This window comes from Pithys albifrons, chromosome 7 (assembly GCF_047495875.1).
Source record: "Pithys albifrons albifrons isolate INPA30051 chromosome 7, PitAlb_v1, whole genome shotgun sequence".
Taxonomy (NCBI): Eukaryota; Metazoa; Chordata; class Aves; order Passeriformes; family Thamnophilidae; genus Pithys; species Pithys albifrons.
This window is the reverse complement of record NC_092464.1, coordinates 23,445,959-23,459,978: the sequence shown is the minus strand read 5'-3', so window position 1 is coordinate 23,459,978 and position 14,020 is coordinate 23,445,959. Positions and strand designations below refer to the sequence as shown.

General features: G+C 37.9%; 1 protein-coding gene across 6 annotated transcripts in view; it reads right to left on the bottom strand.

Moving 5' to 3' along the window:
- Window positions 1-14,020, bottom strand: part of CDK14 (cyclin dependent kinase 14) — a 298,720-nt gene that overhangs the window by 229,672 nt on the left and 55,028 nt on the right. Inside the window, exon 1 of one of the 6 annotated variants that reach the window (XM_071560662.1) lies at window positions 11,451-11,556. The exons of 4 other annotated variants lie outside the window; for them this stretch is intronic. Coding sequence is in view for 1 of the 2 variants with exons in the window: in XM_071560661.1 (XP_071416762.1) it covers window positions 11,190-11,264 (75 nt within the window). In the remaining variant the exon portion in view is untranslated. Of the gene's footprint in view, window positions 1-11,189; window positions 11,309-11,450; window positions 11,557-14,020 lie in introns of those variants that run through there. One more of the 6 variants, XM_071560661.1, reaches the window with a different exon arrangement.

The following is a 14,020-nucleotide window of genomic DNA, read 5'->3' as shown; positions in this document are numbered from 1 at the left end:
AAAACATTCCTTCCAAGTGACTGCTGATCACAGAGCACTGTTTAAGCCAATAAAACTAAGCTTATGCTTGGTTGTTGTTAGCATTGTTGAAGGGTGGTTGTTGTAGGATACACATTTCCAAATTGTCTACCCTGCCTACAAAACACTGAAGAGAAACAATATTAAAGCAATTGTTTTACATTCTGCCACTGATATGCCAAGTCCAACTTTGTGCTGAAACTCTCTTCTGTGAAATCTGAAAGAAGCAGGTGTAAAAGGTCAGCACTGAGGACTGCATATAACCTCGAAATTGCACAGCTTAAGGACACAGTAAACTCATTGGTAATTTCAGGTTTCCCTCCATCAGCAAGAGCTAAGCTCCCACAATAAAACTGGTTTTGCCCCTAGGCAGTGGGCACGCTGACAGGCTGCTCCTGTGCTCCAGCTAACAGTACAACTAATTCTGTAGTCACTTATCATACAAAAAAGCAACAGTGTGCTGTGCAAAACTGAAGCTTAACGTATTCTGGAGAGCTTCCTGTGCATACAAATGATTGTAGATTTCACCAGCTTGACCACACCACTTTTAGAAACAGTATGGGGTTGGGGTGTTTTTACACTCATTCAGCCTTTCAATTACAATTTTTCCCTTGTACTGCATAGCAAAAGTGATTCTTATAAATTCAGCCTCCTAATCTTAGAATCACAAAAAAGCACAACATAGTTTATACTTTGCAGCTTTTTAGCTGCTGATCAGAAGACAATGTATGACAGACAACAACACAGCTTGGACAGTCTTTCTTCCCTGCTCCTCCTGCCCAGTCTCACAATTAATTTGAGAAGATCCCAAGGCTGCTCTAGGATAAACAGGCTTAGTCAACATTACATCAGTATGGAACACCGAGCTACAGTTTCTTACAGCCTCCACCCTAATATCATGGTATTTATCATTTCTCAACACACAATGTCTGCATTTAGCAAATTATTTCCCATAATGACTACTGCTGAAGTTAAGAGAATGGAATCACAAGAAGTGTATTTTTGCCCCCTGCATGAAGTCTGTCATAAGCCCCACTAATAAAAATCAGTATAACCATTCATGGAGCCATTTCTAAATAGAGATGCCTCTTTGAATCACCTTATATCTCATTTCAAGCAATACTCCTTAATCTGCATTGGGGATTAATGTGAAAATAATAAATGGTGTATCAGATTTAGTTATTGTGATACAGTTTCAAACCATGATTTTTTCACTTCATCACTCTCAGCAAAATTAAAAGGTCCCAAATAAACAGGATTCATAGAATTAAAGGTTGCTGGATTACTTAATTTATTGTTTAAAGTCATATAGCATTGAAAAAGTGAGACTAATCATTTAAAAGAGGTAAGTAATTTATAGTCTTCACGGTTCATGAATTGTAAAACAGTCGTGAATAACCCCTGAATTAATCACCTGTTCAGGTACTTAGTAAAAGACAAGCTGTCCCATATTAGTGGAATTTATTCATATGAATAAAGATATCCTCAGTAACAGAGAACAATCAGTTCTGGCAGAACAGACAAGGCATCCTACCTGCCTTGAGAAAGAAAGTTTAAAATGCTTATATAGTGAAAGACATACTAGTCTGAACCTCATCACATCTTTCAGGAAGATGCATTATATCCAGGTTTTAATTGCTAGATTTAACATACTCCAAATGTTTATCTCGGTCATCCAACACCTATAGACTTCAGTAAAATATCAAAAAAGTGACAACCATCTACTACTCTCTACTGGTGATTGCCACTGCGCATATCCTGAGAAAAAGTGACTGGCTGGTTAAATACCAGAGTGAACATTCAAAATTTCTACTGAAAAATCAGAAGAAAATATCTGAATTCCTCTCATTTGCAACATTCCAGGAGATGTAGTATGAATGGGCCTGATATAGGGAAATGCAAGATCTAGTATGCACAAAAAAAAAAATTAAAATATTACTGAGGGACTTGAGGCAAAGAAGCCACTTAACCTTTCCACAACTCTGTTCTTCTGTTCGCAATAAGGATCCTGCCCCTATCACAGCAGAAACTGGGAGAACTAATTAAGTCTGTAAGGCACTTGGATTTTTTTAAGTGAAATGCTAAGAAGATATAGATTATAATTTGTAGAGCTAAGGCTGACTGGAAGGCAGTCCAACAATCTTGTTATTACAGAGAATAATACTTAGCACTTGCATTTAGCTCAGAGGTGTATAAAGAAAAAAACATACACGGTCAAGTGACTACTGATTCAACATCTAAATTGCTGAGAGTACAAGTCCATCATTAATTTTCACTGGAAAAATCCTATCTTGATATGAGTTTTTATTACCATTTATAAGCATGTTATTTTCTATCATGCTTTGGTACCATGGCAATTGAGAACCACACTGGTCATCTGCGGATTCTGGCATCCCTGGAATTTGACATTTGCTACTCATAAAACACATTTGGGAATGTTCTGGAATAAAGCAGCTTGGTTCAAAATAAAAATGCAGCTATCTGGAGATTCATTCTCTTTGAAGAACAAAGCAGGAGGGAGGCTCTTTCTTCTTATAAACACAGGTCTTGCCTGCTTCTTCTTGGCCCAGCTGGTGGCACTCTCCATCATCCCCAAGACAGGGGCAGCAAATCACTGCTGTACCCACAGCTTGAGGAGAGAGTTCAGTTTGTGAGAAAGCTACAATACAGGGAAAGATCCATGAAGAACAAGAGACAAGGGAGCGAATAAAATTGCGACAGGAGAAGTAGAGCATGTAATGCTACATGACATCACCAGCCAGTTCATACCAGAGCTACCAGTGCAATCAGGCCCAGACCTGGAAGTCGTCCTTGAACACACTCACCTCTCCCTGTAATCATCTACACTAGCCTGTTGGTTGAATATTTGACAGGCACAGCTAAAAGAAGCACAAAGAGAACCTGAGTAAGATAGATTAAAAAAAAATTAGGGGAGGGAAAGGAAAGAAGGAAGGAATATGCAAGGAAAAACATGGAGGTACAATAAGACATTTCTTTTCCTGTCCTGTTGTTTCTCTCTGGTAATCTCCAGGGGAAACAAGCTCAGCTGTGTCCCAGAACTATAATTCATATTCTTGGGTAATATTTGTTTAACTTTATTTGGATGCAGAGACTGTTAGCAATGCCAGCTATGAACTATCAAATGCAACCAAAAACAGAGCTCAGAGACTAAAAATGGTATCCAGGGATATGGTATGCTCCTTGCTGTACCTAGCACAAACTTACTCATACACATCCCACAGACCATCTCAAAGGCACTCTCCCAAAATGGCCATTTTATTTCTGAAGTCAAAGCTGATGTTAAACCAACTGTCTTTGTCATATGAAAGAAGGCAAATATAAAAAGGTCACTGAAGTGCCAGATGGAAGAATTTTTGAACTAGAAGCTCTGACATTAATTCTCTGTGTTTGTCTGGAACACTGAACTCAATGAGCAGATTAAATGCCTGTGCTGAGCTGTCAAATAAGAAACTCACTCTCACAGAATGGTCAACTGATCAAGCCCAAGATCACACAAATCAGAAAAGAAATTCAAATACTTGCATCAAGGAAAATAATGTTTTATACTGTAAGTTATTAAGGGCAGTGATTACACAACTCTCCTCTCACTGCCATTAACACATCAAGAGCTGCAACACAGCACATATTTATTCTGCTAACTTGATACCTAAATATTAGCATCATTACTGAATCAAGCACAATCCTGAACTCAGGAATTATTATACATTTTATGTCCCTTCAACATGGCAAGGCAGAGCTGAGCATTTCTAAAATTTATTTTTCTGTTCATAGCACAGCCTAACTTGAGAAAAGTGAGTTTTCAGTCCATTAAAATTGATGTCCCTCTCCTCACAGGGAAAAATGTTCTAATTTTGAAGAGAACCTGGATTAGATTTTAGGTCTATAAAAGCCTACAGATGTCCTCAAAGCAAAACCCTATTCTGTGACAACAGACGTCAGGAGGAGTCACCTAAGGACAGGGTCTCAGATAAAGGTCACACTGAAGTCCTGACAGCCTATAATGTTCACGAAAAGAGACAGAAATTCAACAGAGCTGATCTAAAGGGGCCTTTTGCTCTATTTCTGTACTGATGCCCCAAAAGGCAATAACTGTTTTAGTAATAAAGCCTGGCAAATAAATTCTTCCTTTTACTTGAGCGATGCTCGCATTTGCCACAGTGGTATGTAATGTAATATGCCACGCGAGATTTTTCTGAAACTGCAACCGGGCTGCTGCTTCCATTAAACTGGTTCCAGGTTTACTGTGTTCAAAAGCAGGAGGGTCATTCCCCAATAAAGCAAAGAGGAGGGCACAGTAGGGGATCAGCAGAGGTGTCAGCGGGGGAGAGGCAGCTTCCAGTGCCGGGCACGAGCCTAGGATGCCTTGGCAACCAGCAGTGGTGGAGAAAGTGTCTGAACATAAACATTCTCGCATGAAATTGTGACAGGTGGTTTCTATACTCTTTACTTAGTTACCCACTAGTAGCTGTTGTCTACCCTCCTCTGTAACCATATGAACAGGATTTAAATATAAAGATTAAAAAAATATTTAAATCCCTTTCCATATCAGCCTCCTGCTCCAACAGATGGCTACATATGCCACTGCAAGTTTATACAGTTTTCTTCTCATAAGTGATTAGTGGTTTTGTGTCAACAGTATATTAAGTCTGTCTGAGCTTACAGGGTTATAATTTTATTCTATCACTCCTCCTGATCATGAAGTTATCAAAGTTGTATCCATAAATGCAGTAAGTCTTCCCACTGCCACATTCAAGTGTGAGAAATCTTGAGAGACTTGACAACAAAAAGCCTATTCTTGCTAGATTCTGAGGCTGTCAGTAAGGTTTTTAAGAAAATAAATTGTAAACAACTACATGCCTTGAAAAGAGGTTCTATCTAGTTCCTTCAGGCTCCTTTGTCTATCCCTAGCAGGCCTCTTGGTTCTTTCACAGTTAGCACCAAGTATTTCTGCTTCAAATTAAAACAAAAGTTGTCCTCTTACAAGCAGGGAACAAAAATACTGCTGTTGGTCAGATCTGGTCATGGAACTAACAGAGTAAGACTTAATCCCAGCTACTCAAGACCTTTCATATATATGCTGAAGAGCACTTTTATAATAAAAAACTAGGAGGAAGGGGACAGGTCATGTAATCATCTTTGTGAAATATATGCATTTGCTGGTGGAAAGGTCTTACAACTATCATCTGTCTGGTATAAAGACAACCTTCATTGCATTGAAGCCGCATGCTGTATGGTCCTTTACAAATCAATGGCAGTCACATTATCTTCAGCAGATGCTTTGAAAGTGCATTGCAAGAAATAATTCAAGACTAGAATGGCAAATTAGTTTGGGTATTCTTCCTTCAGACCATTTCCTTCACTTAAAAAATACAAAAAAATCTACTTACTTCATTCTCTTCCCTGTTTTGTGCATTTTATTCTTTCCTTGCATTTTTGCTTTTACTATCTTTAGAAAAAGCCACAGGAAAAAATACTTAATGAGATTTGTTTGTTTCATTCTGCTAATGCATTTCATAGTCTCATTCTAGCACGAAGAAAAAAAATCTCATGCTCTTAGGTGCTTCATCCCCGAGGTCAACAACCCTACAGCTTGAGAAACACAGTTTCCGAGGCAGATCAATGGCACAACAAGCACTCTAAGTGTTCCTAGATCTGCTCCCCTACATATTATCTTCCAAACCACTATTTGACAAGGTATCCTCTATCAAACCAGCACAGTATAAAGGAATAGGCAGAAAAAGACCTTCAAGTTTTCATTATTCTTTTGTGGAAGTAATCTTCAGAGATTTCAATAACTCATATTCCAATTCAGTCTCCCAGAAATCTTTATAACAGCCATCCATGACCTTTATTCCATTGCTTTCTTTCATGGAAGTTTGAGAGTTGAGGATGACAAGCCCAGTTTCACAAACAATTAAAGAAAAGTCCTCCTCTGTGTTTGGATCTAATGCACATATGACTTTTTTTTTTTAACTTGTTCTTTCTGTTTTTTTTCCCTTCAGATAAATGACCTGGTTACAGAATTCTATAAAACTTGAATGAAAAGTCTCAAAGGAATTTTCTAGCAGCTACTGCAGGTTTGTCAGACTTGCAGCAGCACCGTAACTTTCGAAGCAAAAAGGTGAAAGGAAGCAAAATGAAACTTGTTTCTCAGTGCATAATGTGCTACGCTCACAAACATACCATGTCCCATAATTCAGAATTTAGTCAGCTGGCATAATGAAAATTATAGCATCTAAAGTTATTCTGAATATGAAGAACACTCCAGTATATCTTTTCTTGGAGATGTATAAAACTTAAAAGAGAGGTTTCAAACTGATAGTGAGAAGAGCTCATCATAAGAAGGACTGCCATTCTATAAGAAGAATTCTATGAATAGCAAGGAGATAACACATTTAAAAAAAAAAACAACTACGTATTTCAACAGAGAAGTGAAAATCACCACTGTTGCTTTGATGTGTTCAAGCCAAAACATGTGCTGTAATAGACTTATGACTAAGCTCAAATCAATTCTAAAGAAAAAGTTGTAACAGTACAAAACAACCAAGTCTTCTGCAGTTGGTGGCAATTTGCACCTCCAAACTGTGAGTTCATCATGAATCCCTTTCAACAAGCATCTAATCCCGAGAATCAAATTGGTCAAAAATCACAGCTATCATTAGAACAATCAGTGAGATGTCCTCCATCCTTACAGTACATTAAGCTTCTCATGAAAAAAATTCCACAAAACTGAGACTGATTGCAGACATTTTGCCAGGCTTTCCCTGCACAGCTGCCTACAAGCAGTACAATCACATTTTATAATTATATAATTTTATGTATCTGGACTACTTTGCCAAACACAGGGAATTCCTTGCCAACTTGAAAGTTAGGGGGGTGGTCCCACCACTTTACCAGGCAGAAGCAAACACAACCACTCCATCATTAAACTGTAGAACTTTTTGAGAAAACTCTGCTGTACAACATTAAAATAACCAGTATTTCTATAGCACATATTTATGTACAGAACCCTTTTGTTCATTAAAATACCCACTATTTACAGGGAAGTCTGGACAAACATATTTTACACATATACTCTAATGGTTTAAATACATTTTCCTTGCACTTACACAAAGATTTAATAAGCTGGAAGAGAACATATTCAAACGCACTAAACCTGTAGACTGAAAAGCATCAGAAATTATTTAAGTGAAGCTGAGCTTTCACAATACATAAAGACATTCTGCCTTTTTCTAGTGGTTTCATTTCCCTACTGCTCACTTGGGAACATTTGGTATTTTCCTCTTCAGGTAAGTTGTACACAATTTAATATTAAATTAGAAACATCTGACACAAAAGAGCTGAAATATAACTGATAAAAATTCTAGTCAATTTCCAGGACAGAATGATACAGACCGGATCAAAAGCTTGCTGATACAATGTTTGTTACAAGCTTAGATTATTTGATATTTATATATCTTCTAGCTGAAGCTCATTAAGTTATGTTTCAATAAGAAGCTGCAACTGATCTAATCAACAGGATGAGATAGCAAGTTCTATGCTAGCATTAACTGAAACAAATTCCAACAATGAAATCTAAATTTTTTTGCAAAATAAAACAAGAATCTCCACCCACTTTTTTCACACAATTTCTGATTAGCACATTGCACAGAATAAGACAATTAACAGATAAAACTCCATGACTCCATGTCCTCTGCAGGCCAGTCCAGAGCTGATACAGGAACTTCGGGGAAGCCCATCCACCCAGAAACATGATACACAACAGAGCAAGATCAGTTCACCACCAACAGAAAGAAAGTCTGAAAGTTACTTTTATAGAGACAACATGAGTTTACTATGAGGTTTATTCAAAAATATTATAATGCAAAATCTCGCCCCCACCCCCAAATTCAACATTCAGTACTACATTAAATTACTATTTCACTACTTGCTTTTTGCCAAACTGCTAAATCCAGAAATATATGTAGGCTTATACTAGAGAGTGGAACAGAGGATGAAAAATATGCCACACGTGAAAGAGATGTATACAATCAATAATTCTGAGAATAAACAATATACTCAAAAGAAAAAGTAGTCACAGAAAGTTATTTACAAAACTATGCTAAAATGGAGAAGTCACCATGTAAGTGGTACAAAGATTTAATGACTGATGGAGCTGCTGTTGGGAGAGGTTGTCCTGACATTAATATTATGATAGTATTGTTAAGAAAAATAAAGTCCTTAAAGTTCTGTTTCTTAACTAGATCTCAGTACGTTCATATACCTTCATGCCCCGGTACCAAAAGAAAAACATAATTAAGTATTCCAGAAACCAGTATGGACCTACCTAAGGGAACTCAAGTTGAGAAAACAGTAATTAACCTGTTGTTCTCAAACTAAGAACACCAGTAGCATTTTTCTCTAGTTCAGAAACAGGCTTTGGAGAACTGGTATTGTACAGTATCTGCTGTTTCAGTTAATATTTGCTAGGATACTCCTCTTCATTTCAATAGGGTTTGTAAGCTCTAATTATCATTGTATCAATACCTGAAAGACTTGAGAACATTTTAACACTAATATTATCCAGAAACCAATTTACAAAATGTTTACAGCACTGCTTGACAGCTGACTATTTTTGCCTTGCTGGGTCTTCAAAGGGAAATAGCTCCAATAGAATTGTCTGGATCTGCCCCGCTGCTGCTTTGACCCTTAGAGGGCACATCTACACTCACATTTATACAGAATTTACTGAACACAACAGCCCAAAGCCTCATCTGTCCCACTCTGAGCACCCGCCCACACTCTCACCTTAGCAAACTCCTGCTGACCCCAAAGACCTGCCCAGGGCACATGTGGAAACCTGCAGGAGCAAGTGCCCAGTTGGCAGCTGGCACTCTGCAGGGATTTCCCTTAAAGAACAAAATTATCCCTTATCACTTCTCTCTGCAGCATGAGCCCAGCAGGCCTGCCCATGCCAACTGCCTTGTGGGACTGGCCAGGCACACTTGCTCTGCAGCTTGACCACAGGTCCTTCATTGCCTTTCTCCATGTTTTCATCTGTGGGGCCTCTGGGAGAAAGAAGAACCACCTGTCCAAGACAGACAAAGCATGTGTTGGAGGTCAACTCTTTACCAGCCCAGCCAGGCTTCCAGTGTGAGGGGAAAAATGTCAAAAACTGCAGGGGCTGGCTCGGTTTTAGAGATTTTTAGGGATTGGGGGTTTTAAAATTTACACAACAACATAGCTTAAAAAAAAAGATGAGCATTTTTGATATAAGACTTCAATGGCTGACCAACCTCCTTTCACTATGATGCAATGCTAATGATTTTCATCCTGCTTAGCTTCAGCTTCTTGAAGTTCTTTCTGTCTGAAGAGATTATGGCAAACGCTCCCTCCTCAGGTAAGCCCTTCCCTCCTGTGGTGACAGACACCAGCTTCACTACAAAACTGATCCTCATAGAGAACATCTTCATCTTCATAGAGCACTTGGCACTAATAGCCTATTAAACTGTATTTTTTTCTCTTTCCCATCTCTATTCTTAACTTTTGGCCACATCCTCTCTGTAAGTTAATTTCCCTCCCCTAGTTAACCTGGGATCTGTGTTTAACTAAATATTACCCTATATATTATTGATCAATAAAATATGTCCAAAACATTATTCATTACTTAAGCATAGAAAACTAAAATGGGAGAACTCTACAGACAGTAACAACACAGCAGAGATGATGGCTTTAGATTTGGGGAGAAAAAAACACTTGGAGGAAGAAAGTTGATGGAAGCAACAAACTTGACATGTAAAGTAAATAAAAAGATAACACCAAGAAAAAAACATAATTTAAAATTTGCTTTAAAAAAATCCCACATGCCCGGACTTTCATTCCTTGAACAACATGTGAGTAAACATAAGTGGTTGAATTCTTCTATGCCTTAAACAATGGTTTGCAATTTATTAATAGCCATGACAGTATAAGCAAAGGAAAACTTCCATTAAAATAATTTTAAAAATACAACTGAAATATTATAATAGAAACATTCCAGGTAATTCTTGACCAAAAAAAAAATAGCCATCTCTACTTTGAGGCAAAACTATGTAAATTACGTTTGTATCTAGTGTGGAGATCACCACACATCACTTATGCTGCATTACATAGTGTTTTTTGAAGAAGGAATTCCAACATAATAATAATGAAACTTTCAGAAAATAATTGATATAAGACTGACTCTTCACCCTTTAATCATATTCAGTGACAGAGAAGAAAACCCCCTTAATTAAGTACAGAAAAAGCAAACATGAATCGCTGTCAAACTAGTTATTTGATCCCACATTGATATAACTGATCTCTTCTTGGAGTATAATTCACATGCTGCATAATAATAAGCATGCTCCTCTAGAAAAGAGCCCCTCTGCTTTTACCCTTAACTAGTAATAGCAAAAACCATATTTCATCACTCTACCATTACTTCCACAGTTCATTTGCTTCAAATGCCAGAACACATGGTGAAATATTTTTTTTGTTCAGTTCCACTGGATTTCTGTTGAGAGCAATCTAGGACTTGATCTACAACTGAAACACACTAGCTGTCAGTTAAGTCATCAGAAATAATTCAAATAATTCCATAGTGTGGTCACATTTTAATCTGTCTTGTTCTAATGGTAACTACTGCTCTTTTTCTCCTCTCCCTAAATATGCTGCTGTTCTAAGCTTTTCTATGTTGAAATATTCCACTAAGATCCAAATCTCTGTCAACACACTCCTATATAAACATACAAGAATGACTACTTAAAAAGACCTCACTTTGTTTTATATTAAATAAAGACAGTGTACAAGAGAAATAAAACCATCACAGAGGTGAACAAGGCAAAAAGATATTCTGACATCCATGATACAGCATGTATTATAAAGGATCATTTTGATTTTATCTTCCACCACCAAGCAAATCTGGAACTGTTAAAGATATTTATTCACATCTAGCAAGATACACAGACTTGTTAGCAGAGATGAAAAAGTGGCTGATCACGTCCTTCACTCACTCATCCCAGAGGGCGTTCAGCCAAGCATATATCGGAAAAAATTGCCCATACTATCCTAATACAATCACAAATAAGGCTGCTGAAGAGAGAAATACAAAGCTGTACCGAGAAAAGAATCACTTTTAAGGCTTCCCTTACCTTTTCCCTGGTATTTACAAACCGCAGGCAGCACTGCCGGGGAATCTCACCAGGGTGGCTGCCGAGAGGTCTCATGTGGCGTTCCCAGCTTCCCACCACCTCCCTCTGCCGAGATGTTAAGCATTCACGAGAAAACCCACCCCGACATGCACAGAATGAATCCTGCTCAAGTTGGAAGCATGTGATAACTAGGCTTCTGCTTGAAACGGGAAACCCCAGCAACCCAATTAGTCCCAGAGATTTAAACAAGCCCCATCTTACCGTTTTGCTGTTGCCCAGATCAGGTCAGATTCACCTGCAACTCTTTGGCATCTCTCTAGCAATGTTAGTGTTTGCAGTCAGGCTGGGCTCATTCAGCAACTGAATTCACAACATCTTTCTGCACTAGCAAGCTGAAATGGTACGGCTGTACTACAGCTAAGAAAGGGGGAAATCTAAAGCAGCAAACAAAGAAATCCCTCAAGACAGGGCAATCCCAGTGGAGTAAAATATAAAAGGTACAGATGAGCACTGAGGGTACAATATTTCTCTGTCTAAAATTCATCAGCAATACTATGCTCTTTCTAAAAAGATTTTTTTTTTTTACTATATGATGGACTTGCCTGTGGAGTTCCCAGAAAGGCAGAGTATCCAGGCTCTGCAGCAGCATTGCAGCCAAAGTAACCATGCATATGCTATCTAGGCAATTTACAGCAGTCTTTTTCAAAAGATATTGATTACAATGTAACACTGCCTCAACCCAACACAGAACTGCAGCCAAATAGTTAATGGTGATTTCACAGAAATTAAGGGAAAAAACTCAACATTCAATCAAAAGGATGCAACTAATCATTCCAAATTAATTCCACCTAAGTCCTGAAAGAAATCAGCAAGTTCTTGAGTGATAAATGATACTATAGCAATAATCTGTGGGCATCTGGAAACTATCACTGTCCACTTCTACAGAAAGAATACGTATTAAAACTAATTTAAAATTTATTGAGTCAAAATATCAACTCTGAAGTTAGTTTCAGTATCATAAGGATGAAAGCTAGTATTTAATTTATGAACGCACAAAATACACAAAGCTGTGAGTAAGCAACTGACACATACTCCATGCTGGGAATCCACTACTGAGCCCAAGAGAGCTTGGGTGTGGTAGGACGGAAAAGAAGGCAGCAGGAAAAAACCTTCAGGGAGGGCTTCTACAAAAGGGAGGCAGTGAATCTTCTTCATATCCTACTCCTACAGCAACCCCTACTGGCCTGTGCTTCAGATGGCTCCGGGCTCCCCAGAAACCTCCCAGGGTTGGGGAGCACTAGGTGACTACACCAGTACAGGGAACAGTAATGTATGGATGAACAAAACCTTCAGACTGGAAAACCTAGCTGGAAGGCAAAGGCCATCTAGAATTACAAGTGAAACTGATGCACCACACAAAGCCTCCTATAGCAGGAGACTGGTTTGTTTTCCAAGGAGATGAAAGAATAAGTGGCCTGAAAAAACAAGTTTTGATACAATATTAAAAAAAATCAAGTACCTATGGGTTTTTATTTTAAAAATGTGCATGGAAGCCAGCTCCAAATACAAGTTTCACATGATCAGTACTTTAAGTTCTGCTTTCATCTGAGGTCAGGCTCCAAAATGCTCTGTGGCACTTGAGAACAGTTCCTCACATATAAGGAAGCACTTTTGGAGCTTTTCAAGACAGTAGTTATACAGTCATCTGCAAATTGCTATACTTCAGAGAGATTAAATAATGTCACAGCTTGGGTGACCAATTAAATAGACATGCAAACCATCATTTATTAATATGCCATGGTGAAAAAAAGCCAGTAATTACCTTCTATTCTGTGTGGTCATACTACATACTGTTTAAATGGAATTTTAAAGTAATGTCTTATTTTCATTACTCTACATTGAATCATCCAACAGAGAGGAGAGGAGATAGGGAGCAAGAAAGAAAGGCAGCTAACAGTTGCCTCCTTTCCAAGAAATAATAACCAAATGCAGTCATCAGTACAATTTTCAAACATCTATATCAGCCCATTTTCTCCTCATAGAAGAAACTGCATGACTAAGGAGAGCCATTGCTCCTCAACATACATCTTTCCATTTTGACAACTGCAGATGGAATACACAAGGAAAAAGTAAATGCATTTTACACTTTTGACAATTTACTCACTTGTGCAAGTCATTTAGACATCTAGCCAGCCACTTCATAAGTCCCTGATAGTATTTCATAAAAAATGTATTTAATAGGATGCTTAACAAGTTGTGGTCAGAAACAGAGGGTTGGATCAGACAACACCTGTTCAAATCCAGTTCAGGTCCTTGCTACCACAGGTGACCATAAATTACTAAATTTGGGTTTATTTTGAAGTTCTGTACAAAAATCATGACCTTCATAAAACAATCCAGCAGAGACACAAATGTGTTGAATGCAAAGAAAATCATTTTACTCTTTAGATGGCAAGTGAAGCAGTGGATAATATCGCACAATGGAATGCACGACTAATCATTCCAAGTATAACATGCTGTTAAACTTGCTTCGTAATATCATATTTGAAATATACATCTGCATTATCTGGTATGGTGGAACTTCACTTTAAAAGTCACTGTGTGAAATAAATAAAATGCAATACAACATAGTGCCAATTATTTTTGCAACTTCTAAGACCAAAAAAGAGATTTTTGTGGGTTTAGGGATTGGTTTCATATAGAGTTTGCTTTACAAAGAATTTTTAAACTGCAGATTCAAATGGAAAAACAGCAACATAGAGAACACTGTGTAATGATTTTATATACCCAAAAATACTTCAGATCAGTCCAGATACATATTCAGCTCAGTC